Genomic DNA, 26,787 nt, shown 5'->3' with positions numbered 1-26,787 from the left:
ATTGTGGCTGATATTGATTAAAGAGACTGAACAGACATGTGAAAGGCCTGAGGAGACAGATACTCATGAAGCTGCTCTCTCCTGGGATTGTTTTTCATGGTTTTCAGACTGATGTTATCTCTTTTTACTGGTATGCTATTACATTTGACTCAGGAGCACTTCTTGCTCTTCAGTTTTGCCAGAGCACACTTAAAAATGTAAATATTTTGCAAAAAGCAGTTTGCATTCAGCGGAACTGCTTGCCAAGCCTCTGTCTGTGATCTTTTATCTGTCGAATGGTCACAGATTGCGTTGTGTGAGCCACGTTTGCAGAGGCTTTGTCTCTCAAAGAGGCTGTACAGTCAATCTGAAAAAGCTAGTCTTTTCTGGGACAGAGACTCTGCTTCCCATGAGCACTTGCACTTTGTAAAGTCAGTTTGTACCGTAATTAGGAACCAAGCGGCAACCTCTGGTCTAAGAATATGAGACAATGCCAATGACTACTTTATGGGTTAAGTGATTTTTTTTATATAAACTTATGGCACCATTTAGCATCCATATTTTTAAGTTGCAAAGGCTGATAGTATCTTTTTTTAATAGTATACTTACAAGTTTATTAGGTGCTGAATTTACTGTCCCATAAACAAAATCTCAAAGCAAACAAGGAATGAGAGAAGAATGTTTCTGGTACAGTTCATTATGCAGTATAACTCACCCTTGCTGTGAAGTCGACCGCTGCCCCTCGGTTCAGCAGGAGCGTCGCCACATTGACATTGCCGTAGTGGGCAGCGATATGAAGGGGAGTGAATCCGCTCTATAAGACAGGACAGAGACAGACGGACACAAAGACAGGAGGAGAGATGTTACACATTTGATTTTACTCCCCGTCATCGGAGCCCTTATTGTGTCTCCTTATCTTCCCAGCATGCAGCAGTCGCAATAAGCATCACAGGTGAGTAAAAATATATTAGAGGAAAAGAAGAGAGAAAATTAAATAATTTAACATAAAAAAATCAAACAATGTACTACCCACATACACACAACTCCAAACCACACTCAGACACATCACTTCCATGCAGGTTACTGAGCAGAGAAAGAAAAAGAAGGCCTTTCCCCGACTTCAAATCAAACTGAAGTGAAAAGATAAACTCAAAAAGAGATGTACAGTACACACAGATTGTCATCAAGATCAACATGAAGATGGACAGACAACAGTTAGGCACCCCCCCAAACCAAAAACCAAATTATAGAGAACTCATGGACATTACAAGGAGGGTACGTTTGTAATCGACACCAAAGTGCACTATGTTAACTGTACATCAGAGAAGATCAGAGTTAGAAATGAGGAGTTCATGAGAAAAGTTAGAGAGGTTTGCAGAGCAGGTTGGAGGAGTTGTGAAATTCTTGCCTTACCTTGCCATTCTGTGAGTGTGGTCCGATTTAATGTGAAAAAGTTTGTTTATAAAAGTGTGAAGAATACAGAGACTAACGTGATGGCTCAAAACTTTACACAGTCAAAAGCTTACAATGGTGCAAATTAAGGCAGTGTGATTGCAACATGCGATCTAAAGCCAAGTCTAAGCAGAGCAGGTTCAAATTTCAGGTCATAAGCTTCCCATGCCAGCAGTGTTTGAAATAGTGACTCAAAATTTAAACAACATTGAATTAAGGCTGATTGAGAAAATCATGCATTTGAAAAAAACACTTTGTCAGGAGGATGTTACCACAACAAACCAGGACTGCCAAATCAAAAGAAAGTGACATAACAACTTTTATTTACCTTGTGTGTGTTCATGTAACAGAAAACTTTATAACATGAAGTTTTAATGGCATAAAACCTAGTCATAAAAGTGTCAGACTCAGTCTGTTTGAAGATTCTCAGAGGAAAAAATATAGTTTATACTGTGCTCCTGTATGATGCCTTCCTCACAGCACTCAGCAATGTATCGTTTCTATGCAGATGTGTAGCCCTGTTTGATTTTGCAGCCCTGTCTGCTGTGTCTGTCTGTGTTTCCTACAACTAACTAGCAGAGGCTCACAGTTTTGATTTATTTATTTATTTATTTTTACATTTTTTTCTGCCATGCTCAGGTATAATAACATATAATAACTACCTGATGATTATTCAAGGTTATGCAGTTCACAACCAGCTTTAAGACACACTACAACCAATGTCTGGTGGGTATATTTTACATCCAGGGCAGACAAAAACTGTGATTAAATCTTCAAGTCATAAAAATTCAGAAGAAGAAGGGATGAATTTGTGCACACTTGAAATTTATGACCCATCTCTACTTTTTTGTTGACCAAAAAAGGTATTAAAAGTGTGTTTTATTCGCTTAATTGTATTATATTTGAATCTTCATCTCAGAGTTCAGTAAATACATGTCAGTAAATGTGCAATTTCAAAACAAATAATTCCATTTTAAATTCTGATTTTTGTGATTAAACAGGAACTTTGATTGTTGAGCATTTTATTTCAAACCATGTTTTCAAGTAACTTTGTAAGAACATGAAATCTGAAAGCAGAGTTTCTTCTCAAACAAGAGATTATTAATCTAATTTTGATTGCCCCGTTCCCCCAACAGATTGCTCCAGATTATATCATGATCACACAGAAGAAAAAAAAAATGTTTTATGTAATTAAGTTTAATGATTTTCATTTGGCAGTCCTAGATTTCAGCAATTTCCAGTATATTGAGAGAATTACAGTAATTTCTAAGTATATTAAAGCTTCATTTATCAGTTCATAGTGCATTTTTTAAAACATGCAAGACGACATCAACAGACAAAACAAGACAAACACAGACTTAATCTCATTGTTCTTCCTGATATCATTCATCAGCAGTGAATTCAACAAATCAAAACCTTGCAGAAGGAAAATTCAGTCAGTGAAAATAAATCTCTGTAAAGATGGTCATCAGAAAAATAGAACAAAATAGGCTTTCCAAACCAAAGAAAACAGATGTAAACCGTGACCAGGAAATGAAAAGGAAGACAAACAAAGCATGAAGAACTCAACGACAACGACCGACGTAAGGCAGACGGTGAGCCGTGCCTGAGGACAGGACACGCAGCTTCAGCTTGGCCATTCATGTCAGACGTGCAAGTTGATATCTTATTACAGCAAACAACACAAAGTGAAAATAAAGTGATTTATTCTTTATATCCACCATGCAGTGCCGAGGAGCTGACATAAATTAATGGAGTGAGGAACGAAAAGGGGAAAATGGGACTTTGAGGTGAATCTGTGGAGAGTTAAAGGAGCGTGTTTATACCTCAGTAGTCCTATTGACCATCATCTGAAGCAGCAGGAATGAGGGAGGGAAAGATCAGTTCAGTTCAGTCAGATGATACACACATTACTGCACCGCAGCAGCTCAGAGGCGGCTCGGCTGTGCAGTCAGATAGACCAGTAAGTGATGTAGCTGGGGTGGGACGCTTCCCTTAAACGTGCTCCCTTCAGTCAGAACTACACAGAGGAGGTGGAGACGGGGCTGAAAGGGCCTCATCACTAAATGATCTCAGGAAGAATCTCTTCTTCAAAGATGCTCAGCAGGTTCAAAGAAGATTCTTCACCAAAGTTTTCTCTGACAAGAACAAAACCTGCAAACTACAACAAATACTCAGGAGCTTATGGATACTTCTGTGCAAAATTATCAGTGATAGTGTATATCTCAATTTTGCACCTTATGTTTAATTATAACAAATGTAAATATATGATTTACATTACGTCAAATGTGATTTCATCATGCAAAGTTTGGTCTGAACTGCAAAATGTTAAATTATGAACATATAAACAATATAAAAAGTAATAACATTTGTCCCCTGCCCTTACAGAACATCCCTTCTCTTTCTTTGAGTTGTGTTTTATCCGTTTGGAGATGAAACTATTTTATTTTGTATTTCCTGCATTCCTGATATTTTGTCTCTTTGGGCTCACTGTAGCAGAAATAAATCTTAACGACAGAGTGTTCAATTACATTTCAATGATTAACTTTGATTCCCAGATCAAGACATGGGTAAGAGTTGCTTTGTGTGAGTTAATATGTAGCCTAATGAAGCCATACCTCTCTAGCCAATGGGAGATGAGCAGACAGACAACTTCTTTTTTTATTGTAATTTTTTAAAGATATAATTTCATCTGCCAAACACCTGAATTTCCCTTTGAGGGATTATAAAGAACATTGTATTTTTTTCTTTTTTAAGCATGCAATCAGAGGCACATTCAACTATGATTTACTATTAAAATTCAGGAGTTCTCCATGATTTAAAGCAGTTTACAGCCCTGCTTCTGAAGTAGTCGTAGGTTGCCTTGCATTCATAGCTTTTTGAGAAGTGATTTCTGCATGTCTGACTGATGCTGCAGTTTCACATCCTTCTATACATCTCAGGCATTTAACCACTAGCTAAGAAGAAAATGGTATAAGATATCAAATTTTAATTTAACTGTTCAGCTTTTAAAAGTTGCACCTCCGACAGCTACACTTTTAATGTGAACCTGTGATGGATGATGCCTGTTTCAGTCATGTAACTGCTTCCCTGACCTATATGATAAGACCTGTTCACTGTACATCACTCAGAGTGTGTGTCGTATATGTACATGTGTACCACTAAAACTGTACTCGCTGCTGTTTATAGCTGGTCCTTCTTCCTATGACTCATGTTGAGTAGCACTGCAACACAACAGCTGAGCCACATATGGCATCCTGAATGCTTTTTCTTACATAACGTATAACTGGAGCCGTGTCTAAATACATGCAGTCTAATTTAACATTCAGGTAGAGACCAAGTGGTGAAATATCTCCTGTTCACTCGAGCCACATCACTTACGGAGTAATTCCTGTGCTTTAACCCGGTCTTTAAGTTTCAGTCATTGACTGACAGGAATAAAACTTTAAAACAACTTCAGTATGGAGCTTTAACTAGAAGCTGGGCTATTATGGCTGCAACACAATCAAAGCAAATACAACTGATCAAAGTACAAACAGTTCAAGTTGTTTTTTTTTTTGTTTTTTGTTTTTTATCAGTGGGTCTAGATATATTCTTGCTTTTTAACCTTGTGTGCATGTTTCAAACTGGCTGCATCATGAACACAGTCCTGCTTTTACTGGATGATGCACTGCACATCTTACTGGAGGACACCTAACTTGTTATTTGAAGCTTCTCAAGGCAAACATGAAAGGGCAACTATTTTATTACCTGTAATAACTTTCCTTTAACCAAACCCAGCAACTAAATCTCTTCAACACCACCAGACTCTGCTGAAGTTTGACCTCACAGGACAAGGACTTTGTTTCTGTTTTCAAAATTTATAGGCCTCAAAACACTGAAGAAACTCAACAACACAAAAAAATGTCAATTTATGTCAAAAGAAGAAAAGCAATCCAGCCCTTGTCAGTTGAGGCTACAGTCTGTAAGAAAAAAAAATGGATGGCATGACAGCCCCCTCAAAGTGAAGCCAAAACACTTCTCTATTAAAACAGATGAGACAAACTATAAATGCTATTATGCTGTTTTATGTCCAAGAGTTAAATTGTTAAGAAAGGTTTAGTTTTACTCAAATGGTTCTGTTGACCAATGAGGCACCTGCAACTCTGTCAAACGAGTCCACATGGGTCATGACACTTGGACTGGACCCATAAAGAGGATGGGATCTAAGGGATCTACAGCATAGACTCTGGCTCCAGATGCTCAAAACATCAGCACTTGTTGCAGGATAATTTTGGCTTTACTTTTCTACAGTGGGAGGAGTTAAAACATGCCATCCATCCTTATTAACAGTCAAAATTTGAGACTGGTGGCTTTGAAATTAGAAGGTAAGGCCTGTTTTGCTTAAAGTTGATGTACTTTGACTGTGTTGCATGCATTGCAAGGTTGCACAAAACAACCTTCTGGGACAATTTCAGAAGCTGTTGGTCATTATGCAGAAAATATAAGGTGATCAGGGATTCAAAAGACAGGAATTACTCTTTTAAACAATCTGTCTGGTGTTGGAATGACAGGTTGAGATTATTTTTTCTTCATGAAGAAGAAACTGTGAACTCCCTTCAACATTAACACTTCAACCCCTCCCATCCCTTTAGATGGTCAAAAAGCATTTTCAGATACAACATCCACCCCCCTTTGTTTGCATGCAGCCGCAAATAACACCACCATACAACCTGCAGACAGTGGCACACTCCATGCAGAGGACAGTGCTACACTCAGACACCGGTGCAGCGAGGAGGAGGAGGAGGAGGAAGAGGAGGGGGTGATGGAGGGAAGTGTGTGAGAGGAAGCATTTAAAGAGAGAGGGGGGAAAGAGGGAGAGACTCGGTTAGTGGCAGGACCAGCAGTGAGGTGAGAGGCACAGAGGAGGAGAGGAACAGAGAGGTGCAGAGACACACAGATGGAAACGCAACACACACTTTACACAGCTTTACATGTTACAGGAGGAAGAACATCACAACCAGTTAGCAGACTCCTCCTCTCAAACACTGAATCATACATCAGTATTTTATGGTCTGACCCTGTTTGCATCTGATGTCGTCTAGATCTGGATTAAGTCAGATTCATACAGAGCTACAACTGCTGTGAGTTTGAGCCCTACCTTGGCCTTTAGCTGCTTGTCACACCTCACCTTCTCCTCGTCACTTGACTTGTCTCTCTTAAACTGTTCTGTCAAGCAATGAAGAAGTCAAAATCTTCTCAATCTCTTCACAAGAACTTCCTCACTGGTTCACTGCATGTTGGGTGCATGTAACTCCACCCCTTCACAGGCTTCCAGTAGACTGGCCAATCAGAAGAAAGGGGGATTTGTCGAGTATGGAGCCTTAAAGAGACAGTAGCTTAAACAAAGGCTATGTCTTGTACTTTTGCACATTTACGCTTATTAATTTGAGTGCACAAGCAGGTTCACAGTGGCGCAGTCAAAACAGTTAAAAAAGCTGAGAGTGGAACGTTGGATACTTCTCTCCCCCCCAGTGGTCGCCATATTATCGGTTTCCAGTCTTTCTGCAGCCGGCCTTATGCAGATTCTCAATGAGCAGCAACTTTTAGCCCTTCCACATAGGCTTTCTAAACCAAATGTTTCCCTTTGGTAAGTACAGAGTGTAACCCGTGCACTCAAAGTGTAAGAGTACATGTAAGTGTACTTACAGAATATATGATTTGAGACACAGCCATCAGAAAGAGGCTGAAATAAGGGTTTTATAAAACATCAGTGTGAGAAAAACAGGATTTTTTTAAAGCTGGAAATCATGTAAAGACAGGCAGCACAAGAGAGACTAAATAAGGCCTTAAATAAGCACAATACCCCCAAAGGTGTATACTCTGTGGGAGGAATGAGTACAGGTTGGTATTTTTTTTTTATTAAGTACTTTATGTGTCTGATTTCTTTCTTACAAATTGCATCTAATACCCTAAACAAATATACCTGAAACAAAGAGAATAACTAAGAAATTGTTTGGCAGAGCAAGTCCACGCATGAACAGAAGTCACTGTGAAAAACTGCTTTAACCACAGGTGTTGCACTTTCTCTACAGTTTACACATTTCATGACTCCAGGTAGGGATATGATCTCTGTGAGCTGAGAGATCATCACTGTGGGTAGAAAGCTGATCCCTGTTGGCACTAACATCATCAGCACAGGCTCTAATGTCATCACTACAACTACAGCTCAGCCCACACACAACCAGTCCACACAATGAGTGTGACATCTCATTGTTACACCTACTGTTTGCTTTGATCACTGATTAAGAAAAATGAGACTCTGTCATTATGAGGAAAAGATATAATGAGATAAAGTATCCAGTTACAGATTTAACATCAGATGTAAACAAAGTCTACCCATCCAAGTTCAAACCCCAGAGTTAGTTTGCTTTAACCGTATCTTAAAGAAAGCTGAACTGGTTCCTTCTACGTTTGTACCTAAAATATCACCAGAAACTTGAAAACAGTACAGACACATTTGCACAAACATGTAGCGTCACATTGGCTTGTCACACACATGCTGAAACGACCCTTCACAGTCAAACAGCGTCACGTTCGTACCTTCGACTGGACATCAGCGTTGTGGTCGTTCTGGAGCAGCAGTGCGGCTGACTTGGTGTCGTCCTTGCGGGCAGCGATGTGCAGAGCAGGAAGACGGACCTTTCCTTTAGTGTCGTTCTCCAGTAGGACGGACACCACCTGGTTGTGACCCTGCTGGAGGGCGATGGCCAGAGGGGTGAAGCCGTCCTGAGAAAGACAAGGGAGAGGAGTGGAGTGAACACCATTTTCCTGAGTCGGTTTCCTCACACTGCAAAAAAAAAATCTTACCAAGTGTTTTTCTCTTGTTTTCAGTAAAAAATGTATTTTTAGACTTGATACAATCCCTTTTCACCTGACCAGTCCAGAAAAATGTCTTACTTCAAACTATTTAAAGATGAAAATGAGGTCAGAACTGACTGTAATAAGTAAGCAAATCAGGGAAATGTGCTTGTATTCAGAAATTATTCTAATCTTGACAAACATATTTCTCTTACCCCACTGGCAGATTTTTCTACTTGTTAAAGGCATTTTAAGCCTAATTTATGCCTTTAAATAGCTTGAAACAAGGCATTTTTGCTATATCAAGTCTAAAAAGACATTTTTTTACTGAAAATAAGAAAAAAAAAAAATAAAATAAAATAAAATTTCAGTTTTTGCAGTGCAGGGATGAATGGTTGCATTTTTTTTAAATATATTAAACTAGATTCTGGATACACTTTGCCAAATTTTCACTTGAGACGCATCCAGTACCCAGGTTGTCTGACCTTAATATATGCACATTTTAATTCATACATATCAGTTAGACTGCATGACGTGCCATTGATCTTCCTGCAGACATTGTTATTCCCAGACCGTGTGTCCTTGTGACTTTGAAGGTCCCATAACATTTCTACAGAGCTACTGACTTGGCACAGAGACTGTCAACAATTGAGGACAGGCTTTTCAATACTGTATTTATGACACAGTGGTTGAGCCATCTCACCTCTGTGGCAGTGCTCTGATTGCCTCCGTTCTCCAGCAGGTATCGCACCACGTCCAGGTGATTCTCCTGAGCCGCCATGTACAGAGGAGTGAATCCATTCTACAGCACGAAGAAAGAGACATGAGAAGAGTGATAAATGTCAACATGTACTGCAATAAAATCCTATCCGTGACCTCGAACAGGACGGGGTGATAAATCTCGTCCATGTGCAGAGTGAAGTGACTCACCTGAGACTGTGCATTGATGTCAGCTCCTCGTTTGACCAGGATCTTTACGACTTCGGCCTGCCCGGCGAGAGACGCTATGTGCAGAGCTGTGTTTCCTTTCTGGATGAGGAGAAAATATAAAAATTATGAGGGCAACATGTCTTTGGTAGATTGGTAGATTTCTTCAGATCTAAGCAGGTTAAAAATTGTGTTTTTGGTACCTAAAAATTCAGGTGAAAAGTGTAACACAGAGATCGGAGAGATCCAGAGTAATTTCTTTATTCAGCAGAGAAAAGAACAGTTTTAGTTTAGAATTAATTAAAAACATGTCAGAACAATTTGTACTTATATCCTTTTTTTTAAAATCAAACTCGGACCAATAGCACTGTGATTTAAGTATTAACTTTACATATGTATTTTATCATGTATGTATGTATAAAAAAAAAGTTAAGTAAACCTCGTTACATCATACTCAGGTACTGTCTTTAGTATTACCATATTATTATAGTTAGTGTGGGTAGAGTGTTAAAGGAGTGTCAGACTGTTTGGTCTCAGACACAAATGAAGGACTGGCTTGTTTCATATTAGATGAAAAAAGTGAACACCCCAGGCACCCAGGTATACAAAGACACTGAAAAAGAGGGTTTGTTAATATGTCTCCTTCAATCAATCCCAGTTTTGGTGTTGAATGCGTTCTTTGTACATTTCATTTGGTCATGTAATGGTTTGTGGTTTGCCTTTGGATGGGGTATGATAGCATATGTTCTCTTAACTGGTTAAAGGGAGGCAAACTCTCTGTAAAGTACTTCATTCTTCTGCTGTTGCACTACAAAAAAATGAAACTGCGTCGAGTGTTTTTGTCTTATTTTACGATGTACATACGATGTACGATGTACATTGTACAATGTAAAAAAGCAATTTGAAGCAGACTTTAAGGCCATCAGAGAAGCAGTGATGGAAAGGAGTCATTTTCATAACCAGTAAGCGCAGTGAGAAGCACTCTCATGGAGCTCAGGTCATTAATCTGTAAAAATCTTGTGCTTCAAGTGTGTTTTATGATGCTAATAAGAGTGCTTGATCAATATACGAGGAATTTAAAAATGTCTCACCCAATAGTTAATGAGTGCCTGGAGGTGAGATCAATATTTTCACATGCAGAAAGTTAAGAAAGCTAAATGCTGATTGTTTTTAGTGACTCAGCATCAAGCAGATTTGTGGCTCAGTGTGAATGTTTGACCTAGAGCAGATTGTTAGCTTCTCCTCATGCAACCAGAGCCATCACGTCATTACGCTAGTTGAGTTCAGACTGTTTTTACTTCATGAAACAAAGTCTACTGAAAGCAATGCTAATGCCTAAATCTAGCATGCCTCAAATGCTGTAAATATAAACGACTGACTGCAGAGTCTATTTTTTATTTAAAAAAGTGTAAATTTAGACTCATTCAGCATGTTCCTGGCTGCCTCCTGTGACATGTCAGCTTATTGTTAGCTGTAAAGTCTGCAGTCACCACTTTCTTAAAGAGGTCAAACATATGCTGAACCTCACTTTTCAGCTAAATTCACCTGTCCTTCTCACAAAAAAATACAACCAATAGCGACAAAAACAAATGTCTGAGTAGTGTAGTTTTACCACCAACCTTCCCCAGTGACATGAATGTTGTTATGTAAGTCAAAACTACTCCATTGCTCACATTAGTGTAAAAACCTCCAAGTTAAATTGATTACGTCAGATTAACACTGATATGTATAACTCTTATCCACTACAACAGCTTCAACACCAGGGGGTTTCCGGTGACTTCTCTCTGAGATTTTAGTACCTTTGTGGCTGCATCCACCGCCGCTCCTCGATCCAGCAGCTCCTGGACCAGGTCCATGTGACCCTCCTTGGCTGCCAGGTGCAGAGCATTGAGACCATTCTGCAAAAAAAAGGAAAAGTAGTTTAAACGTCCAAAAACCTAAATGATCACAAACAAAGGCACATTACCTCCTCGTCCTCCTCGTCCATAACTCACTGCCCTCACTCACACATGATCAGCCACAGACTGAAATATCAAAGCAGGCTATCAGAGCAGTGTTGGATGCTGTGCCATGTTATGCTGGCGTGGAGCAGAGCCAGTGCTCGCTATGAAGATAAAAATAGTTGGGCAGAGTGTGTGAGTGCAGGTCAAGCAAATGGCCTCTCATTTCCCAATCTGAGGACTAGAGCAGATCCATATCTCTCAAATATCCCCATCTTGGGTTCATTCTTGGTCTAATTGGTAGCAGCTGAGGAAACAAAGAGTTATGGTGATTTTTTTTTTCTAGTTTTGATTCAATCTGTAATATCTGTGTTACACTCTTCAAGTGTCATGTGCTGCACAGTTGGCAGAGAGGAGGAGTGACAAGCCTGTTCAGCTGAGTGATGACTCAAAACAAAGAAAAAGAAGAGGATCATAAACTCGGTGGTTTCTGAAAAGGCGCGATGAGGGCCAAAGATGGCAGGTGCCGTGATGGAAATACTGACCCCAGCTAACGTCCTGCTACACTCATCACAGGCAAAGAGGAAGTGTTCAGACCAGTGGCTGGCAAACGACCACCTGTCTGTCAGCTTAGCCATCCCTCCAATCCCTGATGTTCATGCAGAGTGGCACTCACTTGTGTACAGTATAGTTGTCTTACTAGCCGAATCAAGCAAATAATAGACTGAAACATACCGTTTCTTATCCCTCCTGTCAGTAAGCTTTGCTGGCTAAGAAGCTCTTGTGATGGTTACCAACTCCTCTTCTCTCCTCTTCACATTTCCTGTCTTACTCTTGCTGTCTCAGCAAGTTAAGGTAAAATAAACCCCCCAAAATCTTTAAAAAAACAACCAAACTGGTTGGCAACCCAAGGTGCCACCTTAAAATCCTGAGTTATGATTGGTTGTAGGCTTCATCAGGGGCAGGACTTGTGTCAAAATGAAATGTGTTTGGAGATAAATGCTAACTGATTATGGGGCATCTAGTCCAGAGCTGGTATATCAGAATGTTTGTTTCAGATTTTTAGCACTGCTCCTTTAAAAGTCTTTTCAAATCTTGAAGTGAAGCACTCTGGGTGAATTTGGTGAGCTGCCCCCTCAGCCCCCCCTGCCCAAGTGACCCAGTACGGACTCAATAACCCTTTCAGCAGTACCAGCATCAGACTGCGGTATGAAAAGAGCCGCTGAGTCGATAACTAATTTCCTCCGTTGCTGCCTATTCTGCATCACAAGGCCCCCTGAGGCTGGTGGTCATGCTGCACTCCCAGGGTCCCCACAGAGGCTCCCTGTGGGATCCCAAAGAGCGTGAACGCTCTTCTCAAAGTCAGCTCTTCAGTTTTTGTGGCCCTGAGGTTAGCCGCAGCTGGCAAGAGGCATCTGTTTGGTAGGAGAGGGGAATTGTTTCTGCTGTTTCTGGATAAGTTTATGCACCTGCTGGCTTACTTAGAGCGCTGCAAAAACTGACGTGTTTGGACAACTGCTGTGTCTGAAATATTAGTTTATTTTTATTTATTTATCTATGATATTAAATTGAATTTGATTTAATTTAATCAAATTTAATATTTTTTTTATAAATAAATAAATCAATTTTATTTATTTATTTATTTTATCTTATTTGATCTTATTTATTTATTTATTCATTTATCTATTTTGGGGGGGGGGGGGGGGGGGGGTATTGGTGTTTAAACAAAGGATCACAAAAATGTCCTGTTTTCCATTCTGTTGAATCTTGTCTTTAACACAAAATGTGAGATAAACAGGCATAGACAAATAAAGAAAAAAAAAAGATAAATAAACAAAATACAATGAAATACTAGTGCACACACTGTTTCTCCTCAGTTAAATACATGTGTCCAATGTGCTTCCACAGTTGCGGCCTATCTTTATAAGGAGGTGGGTTTTTCCCCCTCCAGTGTCTCAGCAGTATCCTTTGAGCCATAATAAATCCAAATAAGCCATCATTTTTCAAAAGAGGACAAGCCACAGTCTTCAATGTAGCAATGTTTTCCATTATTAGCCAAGTCATGAATGTGGTCTTGCAACTTTTGCATCTCTACTTGGAAAACCTCAGTGCTTTATGGAAGTGTCTGCTGTGCAGTTATCTGAACTTCTGCTTTATCCACACAGGGGCTCTGTGAGTCACTTTTGTGTTTAATATCTTCCACAGTGACTTTTACTTCTTTTGTGTCATGTTCAGTAGTCTGTACAGACACTAGCAATGCTCTTATGACATATGCCAGGAAACTGGCATATGTCATGGGCTCGGCAGCAGTCACGCTTTGCGAGGATGTCGGGTAATCTGGTTGCTGGTTTGCAAGGGTTCATGTTCTTGCTAGCTGTAGCCAGCTGTGACTGATATGAATCTTTAAGACACTGGGTCTTCCAACGTTGCCAGTTACACATTAATGTTTTGGCTGAGAAGTTTATGTATGTGATTCTAGTTGCAAGTCCCCTTAAGTTCAAGAAAATGTACTAAACAGATACCGAAAGCTTTATTTTATTGACAGGTTTGGTGGAACAGCTTTTTAAGCTGCTGTCTCCATGTGATCCACATCTTGAAATATGAGTTGGGCTGTTTATCTGCACCCCATCAAGACATTTTAAGGGAACACTTATGATACTTTTGAGTCTGTTTAAGTCTGTTTGGTGGCCCCTGTAGTTCTAGACAAAAGAGTGTGTTTCATTCTGCCATCAATAGTGCTCTGTATACAGCTTCTTTCCTCTGTTTTTGTGTTCAGCACTGAAAATAATAAGCAGCTTCCACTTCTACAAAAACCCTGGGGATCTGGATCCATCTCTTGAACCTGGCCTCCATCACCTCCAGAAAACCACTAACCCTTTTATCATGCAGCACGGCCCTGTCTGCCCACTTCTCCATCTATTATATCTGTTACCTCATTCTGTCAGCCCACATGAGCTAAATCACAGAGGAGAAGGCTTCCAATTATCCCTCAGATCTATCACAGCAGCATTCATAAAGCAATACAAATGAAATGAGGAGAAAATCCCATTTAGTACCAGGGTCGGCTCAGAGGAGGGAGGTGGCTCTGGCTAATCAGAATAAACAGCGGCTCATCAGCGCGGTATGACATCCAGAAATAATCAGCAGCAGAATATAATCAAACACTGAGGCCCATTAGTCACCCAGGAGAAGTTTCTTCATACGTTAAAAGGAAATGGTTAAGATGATCAACAATTAGTCAGCTCTTCTTCTGCCCAATTATACAATCCAAACTCTGTCCTCTGTATGATCCAGATTTAATACATTAATGTTTCTTTCTGGGCAAGCTTTATGGACCGTCAGCTAGTGATGAACAATGAAAAATATATGCAGGCACAACAGCGAAGATTTAAGGTTATAAAGCTATTAGCAAAAACAAATATGGAAAATATTTTTTGAATTTCTGGAAGACGAAGAGCAGAGTTAAAGAGCCAGAATAAAGCCATGGTTGTGGAATCATGGCAATACTGACTCTTCCTTATGTTTGGTTTTTGGTCTCTATCAGCTCGAGGGAAAAAAGTCCCTTTGAGCTTTTTTAACCCCTAACTATAAGTTGTGCATGCTGCCTAGTAAGAGGTTAGCTTTCTACTATGGATTCATTCAGCAAAGTTTTATCACAAATAAACTGTTTTGTGAACTCAACAACTTTGTGAAGTGGACTGATTTTCAAGTCTCGAAGGCATACCAACGACACTCTGTACTCACTTTTCTTCATCTCATTTGAAAGCATATTTGAGCCTTTGATAGCTTTTTGAAAAAGTTATGCTTTTGTAAGAGTGTGCTCTGAGGAACTGAATAGCAGTCACTCTTCAAGGACTTTAGGTTGTAAAAGTGCTCCTTTCTCTAACAAAAACTGTTGTGTGATGCAGGTGACTTTGTATTTGTCTCCTGGTGTTAAAAGAACATAAAAAAATTGGGTCTGTCTTTTGGGTCTTTCTCAGTTCAGGAGTTTTTCCCAACTTGTGGATATCAATTTCATATATTTCTGTTAAACAAAACATTGAGAGTTGATGAAATTAAAAACAGAACATAAATCCAAATTGGTGAGCACTGGTCAGCAGGGATGAATACTGAATTAGGTACTTTTATAGGTACTGACCAAATTCTGTTAAAAGTACTGGGTACTGATATATGTAAAATTAAATTACCATGTTTAGGTACCTAAATGCATCCTTGTGACTGTGAGGGAGTAGAAGAGTAGGTGATTGTCCATGGTGGACATAAACACAGCATTGCAAGGTTATATATCAAAGAATAAATATGTTAAATTGAAAAAATATATATTTTATCATTAAACAAATTAATATTTTTTTACCACATAAACACAAAAAAGTACTGAAAATTGGCACCGGTGAGTACTGGTACTGATTCCCAGGTACTGGGCATCGGTACCATATCATTTTAAATTAAAGGTATCCATCCCTACTGGTCAGTACTGTTCTGTCCTTTATACTGCCAGGATTAAATTGTCTTCCTGTATGATAGATTTCAGCATAGTCAACAATGTGCACTTTCTCTGAAACATCTGTATGCACAACATGGAGTTTGAAACCCTGCTTGTAACAGGTACGGTAGTTAAGCTTCTGCAGTAACTATAAAGCTAAAGTTTTGGACCCACTGCTCACCAAGCCCCACAGTCACCAACACACACAAAGCCTTACTTTGCTGGTCACTTGTAGATTTCTATTAAGTTTTTCTGGTTTTCATTTCTGGGGGTCTCAGGCTGAACATTTCATTATTAGAGTCCTAAGCTGTTGACTATGACGATGGGGTTATTAGTGACATAAAATAGGAAGATGTAAGCTGTTACTTTCATAGTCATCTTAAGTGTTCCAACATCAGTACTTACAGAAAAAATCCAAGCAATGCAGACTTTGACAAATTCAAGACATTTTTTCTTACCTGAAGAGGTTTTAAAACTCAACTACCAGCAAACTAATGTGCTGTCAGCAGGCCAAACAAGTCTTCACCTAACCAGTGTGACCAGAGCTAGCACTCTGTCACAGTAATGGAGTCATTAAGCTCTCATGGGAAGTGAATGCAAAGCTGTAAATTTTGACTAATGTTCAAGTCTAAATATATGATTTATGTTAGGTCATTAGAAAGTGTGTGAGTAACATAAACATGAAGGTGTTTTCAGGTTTAGACATCAGTAACATCAATAACCAGCTGTCTAACTACTCCAGAAGATGGTTCTCTGACATGTACAGAGATTTTCACAGAGCTCAGTCCACCAACTGATCACTTAAGTACACCAGTCTTGTAAATCACAGTTTTTATGTTTCAATGTAATTTCTAATTTGCAAGGGCTTCATTTTCTCCGAAATTACCTGACTTAAGCATTTAAAGTGAGAACAGGGTTTAAAACACTTCAGAGACACATCTTCTTTTCTCTTTTCAAAGTTTATCAGACAGAAACTCACTTCAGTTTAAAATATCCCAAACAGCCAAAGTGACTGATGCCGACATCTTTCTTTTCATAAACGTCATTATCAAATAAAGTCTTCACCCAGCAGGGCACCACCTGCAGACCTTCACTTCCTCTCCATGTGACTTGTGTTCACCAGGCCAGTTGTTATGTCTGTTACCAGGACAGGACTGTTTATGTCCTATCAGGTTTCACAGCCGCCCCGCTTCATGTAAAACTGGAATGCTAATGGGGCTTAGAGGAGACTAGATAATGATGAGGCCTAAATAAAGATACTCTCTGTGATCAAACAGGCTCCTCTGGCCTGCAGGAATGCAGAGACATTTCCATAATAAAACAAAGCGTGTGTGGGGATTAGAGCTGGACAACAGGAGCACATACACACTTTGAATAATGCATGCTGTGGGTTTTTGCACCAAAGGTAACAGGATTAGTTAAACTCATCTAACCTATGAGATAAAGGGTAATTCTGGTGTCTCTGGATGTTCTAAATGTGGGGTGCAACTCCAAGTAAACCCCCTAAGAGAGCTTTACTAAGGTCAGCAATCACTTATTGATTACTCTACAAACTTAATTTTTCCTGCAGCAAATAAGAATTCCTAAAGTGGACCAGCCACCGTGTTTTTATGTGCAATAAAGCACAATCAAAACCAGCTGTATGGTCTTTAGCGCCGATTTAGTGCCCTCTACTGGTCTGGTGGTGTGGTGCAATTACGTTTATTTTTTTCTTCCAAACATAACTGGTCTGATTTACATAATCTACTCAGCAGGTTGCAGTAGAAATGCGGACAATGAGTCACAGGAACTATGTAGTTCATGGGAATGTTTCACCTCAACAGAGGCAGCAGTAGACCAACATCTCCTGTGTTCTCTGTTTCCGGAAAAAAATTAAACATCTTTCTCTTTAACTGGAAGATCTGTCTCAATAAAGATCCTTTTTGTAATTATGTTGTAAAATTATGAGGCTAACATGGTCAAAAAAATGGAAATGTTGCAGGATTTTCAATGAGCAGACGTACATATTTGCTGTTATTGCAGCCTGTTTCACTGCAGCACGGGGGAACACATGATAAATTCCCTGGTATGAGACTTTAGACTTCAAATCATGAATATAGCAGAGCTCAGAAATAAACATATCTGAATTCTTGTCTTTCTAGCTGGATTTTTCTTGCTCATATGAGTCCTAATAAGTGCTGGGATAAATATCTGTTCAGAATTCAGACAAATTTATTTTCTTTTGACTGTCTGTCTGAAGAAGGATGAAGTAACAGATATTCAGGAGTAGTATAAATGTTTTGTTTGTGATTGCAGTTAGTGTCCCTGAGAAAAGCTCAGAGCGTGAACAAGAGGAGCAAAGTCTGGGTGAAAGATCCGTTTTTGTTTGAGCTGCTGCATTGTTCCTCTTGGTTTTTGTTTGAGCTCTTTCCCCCTGTCTTGTGACAAAAAAAATGTGTATGGTCATGTTTTTATGAAGCAGCCACAGAGCGGTGTATTTTGTGTGCCTCTTACCTGGTTGCAGGTGCTGATGTCTACTCCTCCTTTCAGAAATTCCAAAACCTTGTCTATGTTTCCTGCCCTCGCCGCTCGCAGGAAACTGGTGTTACTGTCCGACTGAAAGAGACACAGAAGAAAAAAACACTGTTAAAAATCAGCTACATGATTGAGATGTAACTGCCTGTGTGTGCAGTCAACATGTTTACGCAAAAGGTTTATTTAGTTTCATTTTCTGCAGTGATCATGCCCCATAATAAGACATATTTGTTTTCCCCGCTGCACAATAATCTGTGTGTCCGTGCTTTGGGAAGGACATGTCCCCTGTCTGTTTTTGGATGCTGACTGAGCTGCAGTTGGAAGCAGACCAGAGCTGTAAGGAGGCAGAATGATTCAGCATTTTCCTCTTCACTGAAATCCTGGCTCACACACTCTCTCTCAACACACACACTCGTTTAGAGCGTACAGCACTCTGCTCGTCCTGCAGAAAAACACTGTGGTACTCTTTTTTTACTTTACTGCATCCAAACTGCACTTCTCCTTCTTAGGGGAGGTCAGAGGTCAGGTACAGAAATGTTTTAGCACCACACCAGATAATCGTAGGGTAAAGCTCTCCTTCTCGTGGACGCTGTCGCAGCTGTTCTGTTTGTTTTAAGCTGACGAACGATCTATTATAAGCAGTGAAGGTCATAGTTTGCCTGATATCTTCATTACTAAGCTTCTTCAGTGGTGACAGATTTCAGAGGCAGCTTTAACTCGCCTACATTTCCACAGAAACTCTGCAGAGATCAGAGAGAAATGCTGAAGTGAGGCTGTATAATGTGAGCAGTGACACTGCAGCACTGATGTCTCCTTCACACACGTACAAACGGTGCAGGTGTGATGTTTCTCACTGACCTGCAGTCAGTGGCTGTTCAGCTGCTGCAGAGAACTGCACTGCATCACTCAGACTCACTGCTGCTGGAGTTTCTGCAACACCGTCAAGTTCACCTCGAAGGACAGCTGCTCTGTTTCTCTTTGAGTGTTAGTCCTCTTCAGACTTAAATCTTCATATGTTTCACAAAACACATAATTTACAATCACTGCTCATATTTTAAAACTGAAAATGCAGAGACTAATAGCTTATTTGCAGAGCGCAGTGACCTTTGAAACACTGATTGGGGGAGGTCACAAAATGCCTTCGAAATATCACAAACTCTTTACAACTGCACATGCCCTCCATGTTTGTAAAAATGTAAACATAAAAAGAGGTTATAATTTATACAAACCATGCAAATAAAAAAGAAAGTTTAATCTGTTTTCCACATTTTTTTTTGTTGTTGAAGACCTTGAAGGTGACTATACCAGTATAACAAAGGTATCAGTGGAAGCTGATTCATTTAGGAATCACAGCAATATGCAAACAAAGGTAGTCTGATTTCCCTCACAACAGATAAATTAAGAATCTTATACCAATTTTCTAGCACTGTGATTGGCTGGCAACCAGTCCAGGGTGAACCATGCCTCTCGCCTTAAGACATATGGGATAGGCTCCAGCCACATGCAACCCTGAACAGGATAAGTGGTACAGAAAATGAATGGATGGACCTTTTGTCTTAGTTTTTGGGTTGGCCTGTTATCACAGGGTCTCAGAAGTCATGTGCAGAAAAGTTTAGGAACTGCTGCACTAAAGTAAGCTGTGTCTCTGTTGTGTCTAAAGACTTCTGGATAATAGCACTGCATTTGCATGGCTAAAAATATCTCAGCTGCGGCCAAGAGACTCCACTGAGCTTTCAGCTCCTTGCTGTCCATTTGTAGTGATGTATTTAAAAAAAATATTAAGAAGCTAACAGAAGAGGATCATACTTAAGACCCTCATTCTATCAGTTTTTTTATTATCATATGCAGAAAAATAATAATTAAAGTCAAAAATGTTGTGCCCTCCTTGTTGACCTTACTTTCCATCAACCTGAAAGTCAGAAATGAGGAAGACCTTTACCATGTTCAACTGCCCACTTAACCATCAACTCAGACTTGCCACTTATTTTCAAATGTATGCATAAATTTAAGCCTCAGTATCATTTAAACATAAGTTATGACAAACAATAATCCTTGCAGAGTTTGTACCTATTAAGAAATGAGTAATTCCAGCTAAGCTTTCTAAACCAGCATATAAACATGTTAACATGAAAAGAGAAAATATGATGATAACGATGATGATGATTACGACAATAGGTTTCATTCAGCACTACACATGTCTCAGAGCAACAAAATTGCATTTGCATCCCATCTAAAATGCATTTAACATTAATGTTATTGGTGATCCCTTGACTTTTGGGGCCAGTTCTTTTGCACGTCTGCATTAGCTCCAACTTTCAGAACTGTAGCAGTACAGAAAACAGACTTGAGCCCTTCTAGCTCTTAAAGACCTGTTTCCATCCAGGCTCAATCTGTCTGACAAAGCTCCTATCTCTATCTGAGTCCTCGCTGCTTGCCAAATGTCAGAGATTTTCACTCATGAAGTGGTCACACTTTGAGGTCTGCTTTCTTGAACTGGAAGAAGTCCGCTCACAGCACTAAAGGCCAGCAAACACCAGCGGTGTCTGGGCACACATTAGAAGTTTATACGGGTCATCTCACAGTAAATGTCTCTGCTGTGTTTTCTGGTACTAACACACTTCAAGTCGTAGGAAACAAACACTGTCACTTTGGGTCTATTGCTTGGCACATGTCAGCTCATATAAGGAGTTTTCTGTCAGGGAAGATTTGGCCTGAGGTTAATAAAAAGACTAAGCAATGAAAGATGTATTATGGTTTGTTTTTGTGCAGCTGTAGCTTTAAAGTCTACCATCTCTCCAAACAAAATCTATCTCATATAAATCCTGAAACCATTTCCACACAGCCTCATGCTCTTATGAAGTCAGGTTTGTTTTCCAGCTGTGACGTACAAAGCAACCCTTTCCATCTTAAAGCCTGTCTGATGATGTTCATGAACCCCGCCCCCCAAGAGTCATTTTATACTAGAGCTCTCCCCAATCAACCTCCTGCCACTGGCCTGTTTCCATAGTAACAAATGGACCAACAAGACAAGTGGGTCTTTTGAATGAACATTAGAGAGAAAGGCAGGATTGTTGCAGCCAGCTTCCTACAGAAATAGTTTCATAACTCCGGTTTATAAGGAGCTTAGTCAGTCAGTCACTCTCTTTGATGGAGAGATGTTTTCAGCTCTCTGCAGATAAAAAAGCTGATCTGACAAGCTCAGGGCTACAGGAAGGTCATGTCCAGGTTGAGTTTGCCATAAAAGAATGCACGAATCAAAGCAAATAAAGAAAGATTAGTCATCAAAGTTTTATTTTTCTTTCACTGCTGTTAGAAATGCATTTTAGAGAAGAATATCATCATTTGAGAGTTGATTTTATTTTTTTTTTTATATAATTTGGAGTCACAGTTAGGGATCTTATCACAAAACTTGACCTTCTGTGCAGCCAGTGGTTAGGAATAAGCACAGTGTTTCCTGTACATACTGGGGTGGCCTGTATGAGTAGAATTCAAGCCATCAAAGTAGCCACTCTCTGGTCACTTTATCAGGTTCCTCTGTTCAACCGCTCATTAACTTAAATCAGCCAATCACATCACAGCAACTCATTGTATTTATTTAGGTGATCTGAGAGACTTTGAATGTGACATGGTTGTTGGTCTGAGTATTTCAGAAAATGTTGACCTGCTGGGAATTCCACGCACAACAATCTCTAGGGTTTACAGAGAATGGTCCCAAAAAGAGAAAATATCCAGTGAGCAGGGACAAAATGCCTTGTTGATGCCAGAGGTCAGACTGTTTGTAGATGATACAGGAAGTCAAATAACCACTGGTTACAACCGAGGTCTGCAGAAGAGCATCTCTGAACACACAACACGTCCAACCTTGAGGTAGATGGGCTACAGCAGCAGAAGACCACACCAGGTGACCCTCCTGTCAGCTAAGAACAGGAAACTGAGGCTACAATTCACACAGGCTCACCAAAACCGGACAATAGAAGATTGAAAAACGTTGCCTGGTCTGATGAGTCTGGATTTCTGCTCCACATTTGGATGGTAGGGTCAGAATTTGGCGTCAACAACATGAAAGCATGGATCCATCTTGCCTTGTATCAACAGTTCAGGCTGCTGCTGGTGGTGTAATGGTGTGGGGGATATTTTCTTGGCACACTTTGGGCTTAATACCAACTGAGCATGGTTTAAAGTCCACAGCCTCCATGAGTATTTTTACTGAATGTGTCTATCTCTTAATGAGTACAGTGTACCCATCTTCTGATAGAGACTTCCAGCAGGATAACGCTCCATGTCACAAAACTCAGTCCAATAGAACACCTTTAGGATGTGATGGAAGCGAGATTCTCATCATGGATGTTAGGTCCACAAATCTGCAGAAACTGTGACTCTATCACGTCAACATGGAGCAAAACCTCTGAGTAATGTTTAAAGCACCTTGTTTAATCTATAACACCAAGAATTAAAGCAGTTCTAACTCAGCACCTGATGGTGGACTTAGTAGAGTGACCAATGAGTGTGTTTTCTGATCATTAAAACATATCTTTTTACACAATCAATAAACTTCTGTGCCCTAACTCGGTATCTCTAGAAGTTACTGTTGATGTCATGTCTTGCTTTCTTAGCACAAAAAAAAAAAAAAAACAGCTGAGGCCAAAGTAAACTAGCTGCTTATCTAACTGAAGTTAATCACTGTGGTAATTCTATCGCCACTTTTGTTCGTCTATTCAGAACATGTCTGTAATTTGACAGTAGGAAATAACATTTCAGTCATTATAGTCTTTTTAGAGCTGCTTGCTGAAGTAGTCATTTCTACCTTTGGGTCATTTCTGCCTCAAATTATTGTTGAATTATAGAAAATTGGGCATTGGGAAAAATAAAGAAAAATTGAACCCTCATCTTCAAGTGAAATGAAAAACACTGACCGGATTGGTTCTGACACGTTATGTCATATTTTCTTTTCCATGTCAGTCTGTCCTTGCTTCTGTCTCAGCTCGTGTTCAGAGATTTAACTTCATGACTCAATCAAACCTGCCAAGCGTGACAAAGCAAAGCCCCACGGCTCCTCCACCATCACATTACATCAAACATTCATTTACAGCGTCACTGTCTTTATCCGAGGAGAGCCAGGAGCTTTATCAATAATTCAGACCAGTCCCCCCCTAACCCCTGCACACACACACCCTGAAACACCAGTGCCCAGGCTGGGAGCATCCTCGCTCCTCCCAGTCACCACACACATACGCAGCTCTCTCTGTCTTTCTGCAGAGCTCTCAAAGTGAGCTCAGAGAGCATGTTAGTAATACTCTCTTTAATGTGTCTGTCAGCACAGCAGTACACCACCCCTCCAGAGTTTAATACTCAGACATCAGATTTCCTTTCACACAAAACTGAAATTTTGTGGACAAAAATAAAACAAATACACACACCTTCTCTAATTCTCTTCTTCTAAACCCAACCCTCACAGGGTTTAGTCATTATTAGACCAAACTACTGGACAACATGACAGCTCCAAAAGTGAAGCCCAAACATTTGTCTGTTATCATAGAGATTTCCGACATCTGTCTGAGTTTTCACTTTCAGTTAATCGATGTGCATCCCGAAAAAAAGGTGTGACCTAATGATTGACATGTCTGTTGAAAAATTCAGCTTCTGAGGAAGAACTGTGACAGAAGCTTAACATCCAGAATCACTGAACTTTGAGCTTCAAACCAATCTTCTCTGTATTAATCTGTACCCACCTGAGCAGATCCTTGACATTGGGTGAGCTAGAGGTGCACAAATTCTGCAGCTCCTGCTGCCATATTCCCTGCACAGACTCTGACGTGTCTGTTTCAGAGTTTATAACTTCACTTTTTTTCCAGTGAGAGGAGGCGAAGACTTTCTATTTCGCCATGTTTTGAATCTGGAGTATTGAAAGTGACAGTTACCAGCAAACAACATCAATATCAAGAGACTGCTATCCCATCACAGCTACAGACCTGAGCGCTTAAACACCTCTGGTACATTTTAGCTTTGTCAAATTTGTCACTCATTGTTTGTAAAAACTACATTTCAGTGACAGCAGTCCTTTGTTCTCAGAGTTGCAGACAAGTAACTCAATCGGTCCAGACAAAATGCTGTTTTGTGAAAGCTGAAGTAGAAATGAATTTGCATTAAACAAAAAACACTTTTTGACAAACATCAGATCACATTTCTCTCACTTCTATGGTCTTACATGCAGAATAAGAAACACTGGTTCATGCATCTGTTTCCTTTCAGCTCAACTACAGTATTTCCTTTTTCACCAGCCTCATAAATCAACCCCAGACTGTACACAAATGATCCAAAACACTGCTGCAAAACTGTTAACCAGGTCCAGTAAGAAACCCACATCGCTCCCATTTTCTTCTATTACATGGGCTGCCAACTTTTTGGGCTAAAAGTTATAAAAGATGACCAGAAGGTTTTATGTACACGCATGTTTGTCACCTGTTCTCACTGTAAGATTGCCATGTTTGAGAACTCTGTCACTTACAAGCTTTAAAACAATAAAATCCACATGACTGAAACTGATGATGATTTAACAACTTCAAATCTTCAAAAACATGACTGTAAGGAAAGACATCAAAGGGAAATTATAATCTTTCAAGTTAAAATCCATAGATTTTTATACACAATGGACAATTTACAATAATGGACAAAGTGAAATGTGAGCGTCACTGTGCCTCCAGTCACTGCCAGATACCTTCAGGAGAAGTCATATTATGGGTTAATAGTTTATGGTAATGCCTTCCCAATTTAAACATTCCAGTGGAAATGAGGCATTTGGGGAACATAACAACAGTCAGATGTACATTAGTGTCAGCTGTGTCCTTGTTGGTTTGACTGAAGGAGCACTTTCTATTCCGAGCTGTCAGGGCAGAATAACAGATCTGTGTTTACTAGCAACAGCACCTCTCCCTCTGGTGCCGCTCTGTTAGTGCACAAGCTTCTGATACTAAAAGCTCCTTTGGGCTGCACAGATTAATCCATGAACACACCCACAGTTTAAAGATTATGACAGCACTTCAATCAATGCGTCCAATAAACATGAGAGCCACAAACCCCCACGTGCAGCCAAATAAAACGCTATAATTTCATTTTATACTCAAGGTTTAAACCCCAAAGCACTACATCAGATCACATATCACTGAGGGCTGTTTGAATTCATGATACAAATGGATTATATGAGTGTGATTTTGACACATTCACACATTTTTCACAGCAGTAGAGAAAATTAGATAACCATACAACAAACTGAGATACTAGATGGATGCTACTGGGTTTCTGAACGGTATATCTTACATTAACCCACGAGCTGTTTTCACTGAAACCTTAGAAGACAAGAGAAAGAGCTTTGTAAAAATTTATAAGGCCTACCAAGAAACGGTAGACAACAAGGGTGCATTACGTATCGAGTATCTTGTATCTTAATACTAGCACCCAAAGTTATATTGAAACTAGGGGTGGGTACCTTTTGGATTTGAAACTATACGGTATTGATGCTCAGTACCTGGCAATCTGTACCAGTACTCAACGGTACCAATTTTCAGTACTTTTTTGTGTTCATGTGGTAAAAATATCAATTTGTTCAATAATAAAATATATTTTTTTTTCAATTTAACATATTTCTTCTTCAATATATAACCTTGCAATGCTGCGTTCATGTCCAGCATTACCTCTTCCACTCCCTCACAGTCACAAGGATGCACTTAGGTACCCTAAACATGGTATCTTTTGAATTTAAATGAACTGGTACTCAGTACTTTTGACAGAATTTGGTCAGTACCTATAAAAGTACCTGACTCGGTACCTATCCCTAATTGAAACAGATCAGAATTGAGTTTTATTGCCAAGTACATTAGCACATACAAGGAATTGTACTTGGTGTGTTGGTGCAACAATTACTAGCTGTACATTCTGTAAAATAGAATACAGAAAAGTTGGGATATAGAATACACAAATAAAAAGAAATACATAGAAAAAATAAATAAAATACATCTTTAGAAAATGAATAATAATAATAATAATAACAACAATAAAAATAATTACTATGATAATAATAATAATGAGAAAAAAGAGGATACAAGGTGCAATGTGGAGCTCTGCAATTTAAAGTCCAGTGGGCGTTAATGTAATGTAATGTTACGCATTAGTAGACAGACAGATGCTACAAAGCACCTGAAAACAGATGTTTGTCCTTCAACCAGAGCTCATAGATACACTGATTTTCATTCTTATCAGTATTGTTAATACAGTTGTATCCTAAGGCATCCAAACACCTTAAATAAGGGTACAATTCAGTGTACTATTTCCATACAGTCTGAGACTACAGCAGGTCCCATTATAGATATAAGCCCATCTCCCGTTCCCTTTGTTTCCCTCCCTTTATTGATCACCGTCAGCTGACCTGCATTCATTTAATCCAGCTTTCAAAAGAGACTTAAGCACAGCCTCAGGCTGTTCCCAGCCAATCAGAGCGCTCCCTGTGGACCTGCCAGCACACAGAGCATCCGGCCTGGACCAGGAGGATCTTTTGTTCATAAAAAAGTTAAGATATGAATGACTGAATGTTTTATAAAATGCACCAGCTCAGCTTTGTAAACACTGAGAGCTTTCTATACATAAACAGCATTATGTAAG

General features: G+C 39.6%; 1 protein-coding gene across 15 annotated transcripts in view; it reads right to left on the bottom strand.

Moving 5' to 3' along the window:
• ank2b (ankyrin 2b, neuronal) overlaps window positions 1–26,787 on the bottom strand; it is a 198,262-nt gene that overhangs the window by 51,466 nt on the left and 120,009 nt on the right. For 11 of the 15 annotated variants that reach the window (XM_074699074.1, XM_074699073.1, XM_074699070.1 and 8 more), the window contains exons 2-8: window positions 18,115–18,216; window positions 10,998–11,096; window positions 9,202–9,300; window positions 8,975–9,073; window positions 8,014–8,199; window positions 3,258–3,281; window positions 695–793 (exon numbers count right to left, since the gene is read on the bottom strand). In XM_074699074.1, coding sequence (XP_074555175.1) covers window positions 695–793; window positions 3,258–3,281; window positions 8,014–8,199; window positions 8,975–9,073; window positions 9,202–9,300; window positions 10,998–11,096; window positions 18,115–18,216 — 708 coding nt within the window. The remainder of the gene's footprint in view (window positions 1–694; window positions 794–3,257; window positions 3,282–8,013; window positions 8,200–8,974; window positions 9,074–9,201; window positions 9,301–10,997; window positions 11,097–18,114; window positions 18,217–26,787) is intronic. The other 4 variants (XM_074699076.1, XM_074699071.1, XM_074699084.1 and 1 more) reach the window with 1 other exon arrangement.

Source organism: Halichoeres trimaculatus, unplaced genomic scaffold, assembly GCF_033239565.1.
Source record: "Halichoeres trimaculatus isolate MK-OKI-2021-1 unplaced genomic scaffold, fHalTri1.1 fHalTri1_scaffold_22, whole genome shotgun sequence".
Taxonomy (NCBI): Eukaryota; Metazoa; Chordata; class Actinopteri; order Labriformes; family Labridae; genus Halichoeres; species Halichoeres trimaculatus.
Note: the sequence above shows the minus strand (reverse complement) of the source record. Positions and strands in the feature narration are given on the sequence as shown.